The sequence below is a fragment of the Chrysemys picta genome, chromosome 1 (genome assembly GCF_011386835.1).
Source record: "Chrysemys picta bellii isolate R12L10 chromosome 1, ASM1138683v2, whole genome shotgun sequence".
Taxonomy (NCBI): domain Eukaryota; kingdom Metazoa; phylum Chordata; order Testudines; family Emydidae; genus Chrysemys; species Chrysemys picta.
In genome coordinates, this window is record NC_088791.1 from 316,645,958 (window position 1) to 316,661,465 (window position 15,508).

Consider the following 15,508-nt stretch of genomic DNA (forward strand, 5'->3'; position numbering starts at 1 on the left):
TCTTGTTGTTTCCTTTGGGACTCTGCTTCTTTGCCAACTTAAAAATACCTTCACATTCGAGGAAATTCCCTCTTCACTTAAAGTTGGTTGCATTTGTAAACAAACTAGTGTTTACGTGCAGCAAGTTTCATACACTTCTTCAAACAGAGAGAACTTTCCAATAAAATCAATCCTGTTTGATTGATGAACAGAGTATTATTAAACAGTTTTCAAAAAGTATTTACATCTAAACTGATGAATACATTCAAAAATTAGTTTTTATATAAACTGGTTTTCCTTAAAAGTTGTTTGAAAATAAAGTAGTGTGTGGACAGGAGTCTTTTGTTCAGAGTTAAAGTAACTGTGATATTCTGTCACTGGGTATACCTACACTGCAAAAGAAACCAATCAACCAACCAACCCACCCAAAACGTGGCTGTAAGTCTCTGACCCTTGGTCAGCTGACTTACACTGGCCCTATGGGACTAAATATAGCAGTGTAAATATTTCTGCTCAGGCAAGGGGGATGGGTCTCAGAGCCCAGGATCCAGCCTACGCAGGAATATCTACACTGCTATTTTTAGGCTCTTATTGTGAGCTGGAGGCAGTTGACCTGGCTCTGAGACTTGCTGCTGTGGGTTTTTTATTTTCCAGTGTGGATGTAGTCTCAAAGATAATATTACTAAACAGTGTAATAAATAAGAAGTGCAGCTATAAAACATATGAGTACTGCTATGGAAAAGTTTTTATACTAAGTGGCTTAGACCTTCCATTTAATACAAGGGAACTAGCATATTACTATATTATCACAGAATCATATAAAGGTAGGGTCAGAAGGGACCTCAGGAGGTCATCTAGTCTAGCTTCCTTCACCAAGGCAGGACCAAGTACATCTACACCGTCCTTGACAGGTGTTTGTCTAACCCGTTCTTAAAAGCCTCCGATGACAGGGATTCCACCATATCCCTTGGAAGCCTAGTCTAGAATTTAACTTCCCTTATAGTTAGAAAGGTTTCCTTAATATCAAACAAATCTCCTTTGCTGAAGCCCGTTCCTACTTGTCCTACCTTCAGTGGACATGGGGAACAACCCCACCATCCTCTTTATAACACCCCTTAACATCTTTGACTTATCAGGTCCTTTCTCAGTCTTCTTTTCTCAAGACTAAACACACCCAGTTTTTTTAACCTCTCCTCATATGTTGTTTTTTAAGCCTTTTATAATTTTTGTTGCTCTCCTCTGGATTCACTGCAATGTAGCCACATCTTTCTTCAATTGTGGTGCCCAGAACTGGATACAGAACTCCAGCTCACCATGCCGAGTAGAGTGGGATAATACCACTGGTGTCTTATGTTCAGCACTCCTGTTAATACACACCAGAATGACATTTTCCTTTTTTGCAACTGCTTCACATTGTTGGCTCATATTCAATTTGTGGTCCTCTATAACCCCCAGATCCTCTTCTGAAGTATTACAATATTGAGTTGTACCCCATTTTATAGTTCTGCATTTGATTTTTCCTTCCTAAGTGTAGTATTTCACATGTGTCTTTACTGAATTTCAACATGCTGATTTCAGACAAATTCTCCAATTTGTCAAGGTCATTTTGAATTCTAACCCTGTCCTCCAACATGCTAGCAACATCTCCCATCTTGGTGTTATCTGCAAATTTTATAATTATACTCTCCACTCCACCATCAAGTCATTAATGAAAATATTGAATTGTATCAGACCCAGGATAGACCTCTGTGGAATCCCACTAGATATATTCCTCCCCCCTCTGCCTCTGCCCCTGCCCCGGTTTGACAGCAAACAATTGATAATTACTCTTTAAATACAGTCTAACAACCAGTATTGTATACACCCTATCATAATTTCATCTAGACCACTTTCCCTAGTTTGCTTATAAGACTGTCACGTGGAACTGTGTTAAAAGGCTTACTAAAAATAAAGATATATATTGTTTACAGATTGCTTTCTATGCACTTGGCCAGTAACCCTGTCAAACAAGGAAATTAGGTTGGTTTGGCATGATTTGTTCTTGACAAATCCATATTGGCTATTACTTATTAACTTAATATCCTTTAGGTGCTTATAAATGTATTGTTTAATAATTTGTAACTTTGCAGATATCAAAATTAGGCTGACTGGTCTATAGTTCCTTGGGTCCCCTTTGTTCCCCTTTATATTTCACTAATCAGGGAAATGGGTTAATGATAGAATAAACATAGTCCAATGAATCCTGAAACAGAGTATTAATTCAGTCAGGTAAACATCACTACACATTCCTAAATTCCTTTATTAAGTCCAGGCAAATCAAGAAACACTTTGAATATTCTCAAAGTAGCACTTCTGACTAAAACAAAGCAAGACTTGGAACTATGGGCTGATTCAAAGTCTACTGAAGTAAATGAGAGCAATCCAGCAAAGCACTTAAATATTAATTTCAATAAAGTTACATGCTTAAGCTTAGGCATGTGCATAAGTACTTTTCTGGATCAGGGCCTAAATGCAGAGATGGAAAGTATATAGGAGATCTAGAATAAAGCAGATTGTGGTTTTCTGTGCCTCATAAAAGCCCCACCCACCCAAGTTTACTGGAGGAGTTCACATTATTGTAGATTAACTATTTTTCATATATCTATTTCCTCATAAAAGTTATCTCCATAATCTGTTTAAAAGGAACTTATTACTTCCTTTACTTTTTGTTCTCTTGAAAGAGAATTCTGGCATAAAGCAGAACTGTTTCCGTTATGAAAAAGTAAAATATCTGCTTCTCTCTCATTGTTAAAAATGGGCTAAATTGCTCATGTTGCAGGACTAACATTAAAACAATAACATGAATTAGATAAGGATGAAACAGAAAAACAAACAACAGCTCTTCTAGTTCATGCAGGACAAAAATTAAGCAAGATACATACACAGGAGGCAGTGCTTGAATGTCATATATAGTGTGGCCACAAACCAGATTGAAATCACACTGAGAAAAATCATTGTATTAAACACAACTCCATTGTCTCCATTCCATTAACAATTATCCATAGTTTAAATTTACCCAAGATACAAAATTTCTTTCGTTTGAATAAATAATCTCCCGACCTGATAAATAAATAGTATATATTTAAGAGTACTGAGTCATTTGCGGAGTTTTAGTTCATTTGCTGGGAAAAAAAATAAAGTATGCAGAATGCACATGACAACTCATGAAGACTTCTCTTGAGACAAATGTGAGAGAAGTGAAAATGCCAACCATGATTCAATTAAAAAAAAAGTTTTTAAATGCATTGTTAGGACATCTCCACAGCAGTACAGTTTTTCAGTAAATAGCTGTATTAACTAAATTGTCCTACTTGATAACTTACCATTTTTAATTTGAAAACAAAGAGCATTTTTTTCCAGCAGTTTAATCTAGTTTAGACTGATAGAAGTTAAAAGTAGAATATATTTTTCTGTATAGATCTGATTTAGTTAAAAGGCAGAGTGATTGTGATGCTGTCTCTTGCAGTATATCAGTCAATGTTCATTTTCTTTATAGGGATCTTTATGAGTTCAAGCAATACTGCAGATTAAATACAAAGGGAATTTAGGAAGTGAACCTTTATACTTGGTGATTTATTAACTACTGTAATACACTGGATAGCCTAGTGCCAGTAACAAATCACAACAGTATCTCAATAAAAGGATACAGTTAAAAACCCACACTGTGGCCTCCATAGAACTGCCACCAAAAAGTATCTTAAACAAGAAAAACCTATTGGAAGCTAGGCTGCCTAGCAACCAGCCTTTAGTTGCTAGGATGCACTCCTTTAACATGCCATCATGAATGCTAGCACAGTGAAAGAATAATTTGCTATGAACAAAAGCCTATGAAAAAGACGGGGACTTAAGTGCGTCTGGTTTACCCTCTGAGAACAATGCAGCTGCCAAACCAATCTGGACGCTCCGACATCATTGTTCCATAAACCCCACAATCTGCTCTGACTGGATGAAGTATATTTAATGGGCAACATTTTTAAGCTGGACTGAAAAGTTGGGTCAGCTCATGTATTGCCCTAATAGAATACACCAAGATAATGGGTCACTGCCCAAATCCATGTACTGTGAAATGCCATTTTAGCACTGAACTAAATGTAGTACTTTTCTTTTTTGACACTATCAGAACAGGATAAACCTATCTTGACATGCATTTAAATTAGTTAAGATTAATGTATTGTTATTTCCTGATGTCATATTCTAATTGTTTCTCATTAAAGTTTTATCGTAACTATAAACATAATATTCTTTCAAAATGACACGTATCTCAAAGAACCTCAGTTACTGCACTGGGTGAGTAACCTTCTCTTCTGCAAAGAGATACTACAGTAGTTGCAGCTTTCAAAGCCCACACAAACAGTATTTAATTGACTTAAGCATACTATTGTTATTTTAACTAGTGTTTTAATACAAAAATCCACTACAACCACAAAGCATAAGGATTCTGAAATATTACCTTTAAGTTTTGCATAAGCAGCATACTATTCCTGCTGTCAGACCTGCATGCAAGTGCTATGTATGTTCAGACAAATTCTACATCATCTGTGATAGGCAGCAAATAATCTGCTGCAGCACCTCCTTTTTAGGCTTGGGAGCTCCCAACACAATGTCCTATACAATATTCATTGATTAGAACGATGAAAATTAGATATCATAATTAAATCCTAATAGAGTTTATTAGAGAGTGAAGAGAGAAATGGCAGTCACTCTACCTGAGCAAACTAACCTAAATTATTTTTGCTTCTTTCAGTCAAATGTTAATGCACCTGTTGACAGCATAATGAAACCCACCAGAAATAAAGAGAATGAATTTATTCAAGGAGTAACATAAAAACGTAAAAGCTCTCTGTGTCCTTTATTTTCAATAAAACTCTTTTCTTATCAACCATGTTCTCAGTACAACTTTATAGATACCATGTAATCTAGATGAAAATACTTGCTATGAACTATTTTGATATATGTGTGTGTGTTGATACACTTTTTATTTTATATCTAGATCTAAAATAAAAAGTGTATCAACACCACAAATGAGTAGCCAATGAAATAAACCTAATAACTAAATTATTGTACTTAGTTCTTATGCTTTCAATACAACTACTAAGCAATAGTTTTGAATTTATAAAATTTTTAAATATAAAATATATAATCTTCCATTGGCTATTCTGTGTGATAAACAATCCAGTCATTACAAAGAAAAGGAAGGGTTCTTAACTTATGAATGCATACGTACTTATATTCTTTACACCAAAAAGCCTGCAAATCATAACCCTCCCCCTTCAAAGCTATACAACCAAATGTGGCTTCATATTTAAACAGGCTCCATTATTATAGGATTACTATACTATCATCATCAAATACTATGTCCATTTATCATCAAACACACTTGTTAAGTAAGGGGTTTACATTTAACACTGTGGATGCCATTATGTTACAGAATTGCATCCTTTTTCCATCTACTGTTCTTCAAATTCAGTAGCAAAACTATTTTCCACTAACTACCAGCATTAATTTATTTTGAACTAGACAGTTCTACTTTTCAAGAGGTCAGGTGCAAACTTTTAATATTATGAAAGCTGTCCAGTTACAGCTGAAATTCATAATAGTTTAATGCAAACTTTACATGGTGCAATAAGTGAAACAGCGTGTTATAACAAAATTTTTATAATAGCAATTGCATGTGTCCTTAAAAGAGCTTACATTTTTAAAGACAAATCCTACAACAGTGAAAGAGTTTGGTTTTTTACACAAGGATACTTAAATTATTCCTAGATCTTCTAAACAGCAAGCAGTAAATATTTAGACCACAGCTTGTTAAAAAAAAAACACAACTGTTTGTCATATAGAACTTCAGACTACCAATATAGAAACAAATGTCCTAGCTTCCCAAATGGCAAAGATATTGCAACAATGCAAATAAAATAATGAATATGTAATAAATACCTCCTGCAGTAGTTTCTGTATGTTTAATTACCATTGTATTTCAAGGGAGTACTGTTGTCTGCATCACTCTATCTAACAAAGGAAGGATGTCCCATTGAACAGATTGGTTAATGCTCTGGGGCAACAGATGTCTACTGGAACTGCAGGAGACCAGCAACTGGTGGCCTGCCCATCTTCTGAAAACTTTCAATAGACTTATGCATATGTTCACACAATAGGGCATGTGGTAGAAATGCAAACCTCTTTTTAACCCTTTTATGTGCCCTCTTTCCCTCCCAACTGGTATATGAAGGTCTTTGTAGTGTTTTTTCTTTAGAGGATCCTTGGAACACTGGTTCATGGAGTATACATTGTATGTGTTCTTCAACCTAATATCTGAACCCAAAATATAAAACAAAATAGATTAAAAACTGCACAATAATGTGTTGGCTAATTTTATAAACGTAAGAATGACTTTGAAATCACAGAAGCTTTGACTAGATCATGTTACCACCTGAGAGTAGCTCCAAAGAACTAATGTTATATCCTGCCCTAAATCCATCCCTTTAAGTTCAGACATTGTCCCCAAGTGATGTTCCTCCTAATCTTAGCTAATTTTTTCAAATTTCACCATAATTTAGTAAAATGGGCAAATCTATAAAATATTATAGCATATTTACAAAGGATAAAACATTGAAATTTAAGTTGAAGTCACCCAAAGAGTGCAGAAAATCTAGTTCCCCTGAAGAGTTCTGACTGTCATTTCCACCCCCAGCAATACATTTGCTCCTACAAGTTCCTTACAGAATGTATCAAGTTAAAGATCACCCTTTCATGCAATTATTTTTCAGATGTAAATTTTTTTTTTTTTAAACACCCCCAAAATTTGGAGATTTTGTGATGTGTATGGCTATTTATTTTGTTGAGAACGCGGTAAGATGTACTGAAGTGTTAGAATGGTGAAACTTTTCAATCCCTGCAGAGAGTAGTCCAAATACTTACGTTAGCTGGAAAACACAGAGACATTGGTTTCTTGTAGCAGTTCCAGAAGCAACTCCTTAACACGATTTCAGCTGCAGACTTCCAGGCAAGCAAGCAGAACAATGAATGGTTGAACAGATGGAATGGCAATGTCTTTGCTTAACCTATTACTGAGTGGAACAACAGCCAATCATAGGCCAGAGAATTCACAATTAGTTGGCCAGGCAGATGCAAGGCAACCTCCCCACCCTGTATCAGGTTTGTAGGTTTCTAAGATAAGCAAGTTGATGTCATTCTCAGGGTCTGCCCCAGGCAGCATGTGTATTAACGAGGGGTGTGCAGCAACAATAGGCCATACAAAGGAGACTAGCAGGCAGCTGCTGTATGAGCGCCAGAGTCATTAGGGAGCAGGCTGCCAGCAAGAAACACCTGGCTTGGGCAGACTTCAGCTTTTCCTCATTGTTTCTAATACATGCAACAAAGAAAGGAATTATTTTTAAGTAGTAAAAGTTTCTATAAAAACCAAAACCTAAAGGATATAGCCAAGTCTATTACAAAAACCTTGTAGCTTTTGCTGGCAAATTAAAAATATATAGAAAATATCACAGCAGTGATTGTGTGTATTTTCTTTTTCCTGTTAATAAAATAAATCCTTATCGATGCAGTGCAACAGGAGGTCTGTTAAGAAGCCAATATTATACATAAATACATTCAAAAGCACACTCTGAATTTCCTGAAACTTTACTTTTATTTATGTACCAATAAGCCTGATGAACTTGTACTTATACACAACTAAAACCAAATACAATGTTTAGAGTAAGAATTTCAGTTTCAATAGAAAAAGTTTTGATAAATTATTAAACTGCAAAAATATCAATTTTAAGCATAAAATATGGGATTTTTCTTACTAATGGCATTAGAACATTAATAAACATATATAAAGGAAAGAGGAACTGTGCTAGCACCACTTCAACAATAAATTTATTTGTTGCAGTCATCAACGTTCAGGCTTTTGTAAGAAGAAAAACTTATACTACAGATTTACACTTGAAGCAGAAATCTCCCTGGTTTCCTGCAGTTTGTATAGATAATCTAAATATATATTTTGGAAGTTAAGTCACTAGGTAAGCAGGTTTTAAAATTTTTCTTCCTTGTGGAGACAGTATGTCTCTAAGCTAAAAGAAAATGTCCAAAACAAATTTTTTATTAATAAAAGACCTGCAATTTACTACATTTAGCAACATGACAACAGCCATTTGCTACCAGGGAGGCAAAGGGGACATTCACCCTCCCCCCCACACCCGACCTTCAAGGGACCTCAAGTTATTGTCAGAAAGGCCAAAATATGTACAAAGCCATCCAATGTTATGCAATGGAACAGAAGAAGATTGGAAAATCTTCATCCTTTATATAAATTATAAATCACTGTGAATACTGATACTGCAGCCCAATTATACTTCTTTAAAACTCCTAAAATCCAATATTTTCTCTGGGTTTAACAAGCACCTGGGTCACCTGTGTTTTTTTTTTTTTTTTTTAAGCTACATCCAGGGGGCATGGGCCCCAGAATACCCACTTGTCCCCTTCTTCCTTCCCAAATAATTGGATCCTACAAACAGCCCAATGTGTAGTTTTGGTGTTTGGTAAGAAAGCAGACCAAATCTCGGACTTTCAAATCATGGCCTTTGTTTTTAGTAACTTTACACAAGAAAGCTCAATTCAGATGAAACAAGGCTGAGGCACAAGTATATTAAATGACTTTCAGTTCCATTCAATGAACAGATAAGCAATATTGAAAATCAAGCTGAAGCATCTGTTTGTCTATTCTCACAGGCCAAGGAAATCTATTTGAGACCATTTGCTGTGGTTTAGAGGGCTCCCAGAATACAAATAGTTTATTATTAGGATTGTTAATTTCAGGCATTTTCCAATTTGCATTTGAATTTTAAAATGTTTCAGGAAAACAAATGAATCCCCGCATCATCATACTGTAAGACAAAAGTTTATCAGATGTCCAGATTTACCGATATAGAGCAAATATTATCAAGTGCAAAATCCAATGCTGCATGCATTTCTGCACCTAAACCTTCTGGAGATAGCAGCAGATGAATTTAGAAAACTGCAAATCAAAAATCCAACCAAATACAACCTCTTTACACTGTCCATTAAACACCCACAAGAACAGCTACTATCATTACTATTTTGAAGTTTTTAATTCTGAGGCAGGAGAAGTCTTCTCACTAATTTCTGCCACTGTGAACACAAAGAATGAGAGAAAGCTACCCAAGTGCACAGCAGGAAGCCTGGTCTCCAGCACTGGATTAAGCTTCTTTGCAAACAGCAAATAAAGGCAGTGATCTGAAAAAGCTAATCAGTCCCTGCTGTGGTATTTAGACTACCTCAGTTGCTGGTATTGGATAATGTTAAGCATATTAAAACATCTGTAGGAGAAATAAGGAGCCAGTCTGGTTTACCTAGTGATAGGCACTGACCTTAAACGCAAGCAGCATCACTTTGCTAGCCTTTAGTTCAAGCCCTGTCAGAGTTGAGACAGACGCTTTGTACCTGGTGACAGAAATGCTTATTTTGGCAAAAGGGACATATGATGTAGTCAAAGTACAGGAACGATGAACTGAGGAGAACTTTGGTAGTATAATACAAGTAGTATATTTATTGTTCTATAACACAAATGCACATTAGTGCAGGTGGATGACGTGACTTTAAATGTTATTTTAAATATTAGGTTACCATTTGATACAAGTCACCCCTTCACTATTTTCTTGTTTAAAAAAGTTTCCAGATCCCATGCCTTTTTGAAACAAAGAAAGCTACTTTAAGTTACCTTTGGTTCATCTCCATGCGAGCATTACTGGGAAATGGTGTAGTGCAACTTTGACAAAGACCAATATCAAATTAGGTGTTTAAGATATCAAACAGGTCAGTAGGTTATATTTTAAGTAAGCCAGTGTAAACTACTTTTAAAAAATATAATTACATTAAATTTAAATACAATTTAACATTATGTAAAAACATTAGTCAATTGTTCAAATCAGTCTCAATAGTTTTCTCCCCTGAATAATTTTCTCAGCACTTCCTTAAAATAAATTGGAAATGCTCAAGATTTAAGAGACGTCAGAACCATTTTATCAAATCATGCTCATGGCTGACAGAAGAACATTCATATTAGGGTTTTAACCAGTAACTAGATTTCCTACTGGGAACAATGAGGGCAACAAAGAAACCTTAGCAGGAAACAATGAGGATCTCTGTCACATTTGTGACAGGCTATAATGGCATTACTAGAAAGTACACACAGCAGATGAACAAAGAAAACTCTACTTCTGCAGCTAAAACATTCAGATCCAGCAAACTGACCAGTCTAGCCATTTCCCACTGCTGTATTTAAAATACAATACAGAAAATTAAGATTATAGCTGGTCATTGAAATGCAGAATGCATAGTGGGTCCTCCGACTTCTAGCCTCTTACCCATCTGGAGAGGCTAATGATTCTATTTTCTTGCCCTTTAGTGAGACCAGAAATTGCATCAAAGCTCATCATTAAGTTCCTAGCACTATTTTATTAAAACATTAAATAGACTACCACGCAAAGAACATAAGATGGTTACAGACAACTAGCCCTGACTAACTTTGGAGGACATCAGGATGAAAGGACATTTCAGGGTTGCACACAAAAAGACAGGGGGGAGAATACTAGAGTCCTGGAGGAAACACAGCCAGGGGAAGGAGGAGGAACTGCATGGGAAGAGGCAAAAGACCCACAGAGGGAGAGCTGGAGCAGCAGGGAAACTTGAACAGAATGGCCAAATGGAGGTAAGGCAAAGTTATCAGGATATCACGTCTATAGAAAATGTCCAGCACAATCCTCTAGTGCTAGCAAACTCTTGTTATTCCAAAACATGCTGAAAACAAAAGCTTACTTAAAACAAAATTATATTAATTTAAAATGTACAGAAGTCACAGTCCTCCAGTAATTTCAACCTGCTAAAAAGTATTGCTGCAGAAAAATACTAGAAACAATGCGATTTATCCCAACAACATGTTTCCTTGTTGTACAACCTTGTACGAAGGCCACTATAATCCACAAAAATAGAATTTTATTTCTGCAAGAATACATTTTAGAAGACAAGTTAAGCACATATCATTATAAACAGAGACAAGTAGAAAGATTTTGATTTTAGCATTCATACTTCAGACAAATCTGACTATTATTGCATTACAAAAATATCCATATATTTAATGTTGCACTTGGCAGCTCCAGAAAAGAACCTTTTATTCCTAAAATTAGGAGTTGGCAATCTTCTCAGTGTTTGTTGATCACTAATCAATATCTTAGCAGGTGCAAAACATTCAAAATACAGCACCTTAAAGCATCACCTTCAAAACTGAGCAAACTTCTGTATAGACTAAATCCAAATGCAGATCTGCACTACAAAATGAATCCTACAATTATGCTGTGGGATGAACTAAATAGCGGAAAGGTCCCTGCCAATCAAGATAACTACACACTTTTATGACAAAGATGAGCAATAGTTTTCCCTAGGCAAGGAGGAAGTGAAATTGTAACTTCCAAGCTATTTTGTAAGAAAGAACAATTCTTATAAGAACTGAAATACCAGAACCACCAGTTCTAATATTCTCAATCTTACAATGGCTAATGCAAAATGCCTCAATAAGGCAGCAAGATTCACAGGCAATGGGAGCACTCAATTTACCCTCTCTTTGCTATTCAGTCTTTCTTTAAAATTTCATCTAAATAGTCTTAGTTGCTTATTTCTAAATTCAGAGCCACTTCTCTTACTTGTGGTAAAAATATTAAAGTTCTTTAAACAATCTAAAATAACTATAGCTTGAATTAAAACCAAATGGCAAGGAATATTTTGGCTTTGGAGAGGAGACTCATCCGTTTCTATACATCCATATAACTTGGTAAGATATGGATATGTATCACTGTAGGCCCTCTGTATGAAAGAGTCCTCAAATATTGAGAGACCATTGGGTTCCAGGAAAAACCTGTTAAAGCACACTAAATATTTGTGATCTATGGGTATATCTGCAATTAAGACACCCACTGCTGGCTTGTGCTAGCTGACTCACGCTCATGGGGCTTGGGCTAAGGGGTTATTTAACTGTAACATAGACTGTCGGGCTTGGACTTGAGCTCAGGCTCTAGGACCCAATGAGGTGGGAGGGTCCCAGAGCTCAGGCTGCAGTCCGAGCCTGGAAGTCTACACTGCAATTAAGCATACCTATAGCCCGAGCCTCAGGAGTCCGAGTCAGCTAGCATGGGCCAGCCATGGGTTTTTAATTGCAGTGCAGACATAGACTAAGACACCCAAACAGTTGCATTGTTGTTGATGGTATGATATAATATTTGTATTAATGAGGACAGAAAATTAAAAATGTTAACATAATAGCATTTATTCTCACAATGTTTTGTGGGTATAAATATAGCTCTGACCTTTTCTTGGATGTTTGCTGACTAAGGCCCTAACCATGCAAGCTGCTCGTTGTAGGAGCAATGCTATGCCCATGTGCGGACCCATCAAAGTAAATGGCCTGTCCACACAGAGCTGCCAGCAGTATCAGGGCCTAAAATACCTGCCTAGTCATCCCTAAGTAAGCACTCTGTGGTAAGAAAATGTTAAGAAAGCATTTGACAGCCTACATCACTCTGGAACATCTTGAAGTTTTGCCAACAAAAATAATTAACATCATCAAGGCTTTATATCAAGGTGCACCTTGCACAGTTATATAGACTTGTGTGAATCATTTATTAGAGATATTCGTGTCAAACAAGGATGCATTCTCTCACCGCTCCTGTTTGGCAATGTCATTGATTTCACTATGTGAAAAAGTGTAGAACAATACAACACAGACGTCACTTGGTTCCACAATAGAACACTGAAAGATATAGATTTTGCTGCTTTCTAAATGACATCTAAACTAACAAGAAAACAAAGACCAAAAGACAGTCCAGCATTGCAAAAAAGACAGGATTAATAATGAGTTATGAAAAAACAAATCTAATGAGAATCCCAATAGCTCCCAAACTCAAACATTACAAGGAGTGAGTACATTGGCAGTAATGTACAAACCAATGGAGATATCCAGAAAGAAATTATGTCATGAATTGGCAAGGTGGCAGCTGCATTCACCCGTTTAAACAAGATTTGTAAAAAATTTTAAATGACCAATCTGAAGACAAAACTACACATCTTTAATTCGCATTTTATTTCCATCTTAATATATGAATTTGAAAGCTGAAAATCCAAAGATATACTTAAGCATGTATGAATGCCTTCAAAAAGCAAATGCCACAGGAAAATACTAGGTATTAAATGGAATAGTTTGCAGAAAATGCCCAAGAATTGTCAGAGTTCTACAACCCCTTATTTCTAAAGATATCCAGAAAAGACGACGAAAACATCTGGGACATATATGAAGAATGAAGCCAGCGTTTGCCATGGCAGACATTCTGTTGGGCAGCTGTGATGGCTCTGCGGGTATCCAGGACTGAGTCACCTTGTTATTGCCCTGCCTCCAGTGAGAGGGAGATTTGCCTTTGCTTAACTGGGTGTCAGCTCGCACACCACCAGCCTGTTCGCCAGCCAAGCACTCTCCTCAGGACTGTCAGCTCTTAGGCCTGGTCCACACTAACCCCCCATTTCGAACTAAGGTACACAAATTCAGCTACGTTAATAACGTAGCTGAATTCGAAGTACCTTAGTTTGAACTTACCGCGGGTCCAGACGCGGCAGGCAGGCTCCCCCGTCGATGCCGCGTACTCCTCTCGCCGAGCTGGAGTACCGGCATCAACGGCGAGCACTTCCGGGATTGATTTATCGCGTCTAGACAAGACACGATAAATCGATCCCAGAAGATCGACTGCTTACCGGCGGACCCGGCGGTAAGTGTAGACCTACCCTCACTTTGCTTTGTAGGTTAACAATAAATGCACCCGTCCCTGAGCCCCTTTGAAGAGTTTCCCTTTAGTGTCTAGCCCCTTATCCACTGAACATTCACAGAAATGTCAGGCGTGCTGTCCCCAAGGGAACAGTGTACACACCAGCTTGTATGATTCAACTCAGGATCAGCATCTGGCTTAATACCCAGCACCAAGATCTATTTATAGCAGTGATTCTTAACCTGGGGTGCATGCACCCCCTGGGGGTGCGAGATGCCCTTTCTGGGGGTGCAAGACATGCCAAATTAAGCACAGGCACGTAAGTACAACTACTTTGTTTCATCAAACCTATGTATTTATTAACATTATACATTTTTTAATGATTAGTGTAATATACAAACAAAAATATATCTAGGTTTAAAGAACTGACCTACTTCAACGATTTTTGATAAAGGGTGTGAGAACATATTTTGAGAACCAAAGGGGTGCAGGCTGCAGTAAAGGTAAATAACCACTGATTTATAGTGAAAACAACAAGGTTATCATCAAAGATTCAAGAGATAGTGGGTGATGATAATGGAAACAAAAAAGTTACATATACAAATATAACACTTTCTAGAGACTAAACTTAAGATGGAGGTTAGCCTGTTAAATTAAGAAATGTATCTCACCCCAAAATGTCCTCTGCAGTGTTTCAACCAAGGCTGTGTGCGATGAATGTAAACGCATTGCCTGCTTACTGGCTAGGTGCAGGATGATGGGATGTCATCTTTGTTCCCCAAACACAGTCCAGCAAACCTTTGAAGTATATCCAAAATAAGGTTCTCCTCCCCTATTGTGTTTCTATCTCTCTTAGTTCCTTTCTGAAATTTTTATAATCCTTCATCTGCACTCATCCTAGATGCTTGTCAACTCTGCCTTGATATAAACTTTAACACACACACACACACACCCCTCCTTACATAGTATCTGTACATATACTTCACAATGATATTAATGACCATTATGACCCTGGCTTTCATTTAAGACCTCCCATGATATTCACTGTTGAACCACCATGTGCATTCCTGTAATCCCCCTTCCCAGCTGAGTCACAGCAACTAAAGGAATATGCACAAGGATCTGACTGAAAAAAATTCCCCCATCAAACACTATTCACAGAGGGAAAAATCATGGGACTTAACATAGAGGACATGCAAAGAGTGGCCCAAGATAGGAAGGAACGGCAGAGGCTTGCTCATGCCCTAAGCAATATCTGACGGCATGAAAAAGATTCAGAATAAGAATTAAATGGTGAAATCCAGCTCCACTGAAATCCATGGGTAAATCTACACTGCAGCTGGAGATTTAATTTCCAGCTGTGGTAGACAGATACATGCTAGGTCTGATCAAGCTAGCCTGCTAAAAACAGCCGCAGCAGCACAGGCAATTGGACAAGCTAAACATCCAAGTATGTTCCTAGAGTCTCAGATGGGATTGTACTCAGGGCAGCTAGCCTGTCCCACCACTGCTATTTTTAGCAGGATAGCTCAATTAAAGCTATCATATGTGTGTCTACCCAGGTTGGAAATTACAATTTCAGCTCCGGCTCAGACATACCTAATGGCAAAACTCCCAATGACCACAATGGGGCCAGAATTTCACCCAAAATGTTGCAATGAAACCACTAA

At 37.1% G+C, this 15,508-nt stretch overlaps 1 protein-coding gene across 4 annotated transcripts in view; it reads right to left on the reverse strand.

Moving 5' to 3' along the window:
• ZC3H12C (zinc finger CCCH-type containing 12C) overlaps positions 1-15,508 on the reverse strand; it is a 58,140-nt gene that overhangs the window by 29,950 nt on the left and 12,682 nt on the right. The window contains exons 1-2 of one of the 4 annotated variants that reach the window (XM_065581450.1): positions 6,934-12,139; positions 49-6,327 (exon numbers count right to left, since the gene is read on the reverse strand). The exons of 1 other annotated variant lie outside the window; for it this stretch is intronic. In XM_065581450.1, coding sequence (XP_065437522.1) covers positions 49-93 — 45 coding nt within the window. In that variant the 5' untranslated portion in view covers positions 94-6,327; positions 6,934-12,139. Of the gene's footprint in view, positions 1-48; positions 6,328-6,933; positions 12,140-14,509; positions 14,637-15,508 lie in introns of those variants that run through there. 2 more of the 4 variants (XM_042855101.2, XM_024105857.3) reach the window with 2 other exon arrangements.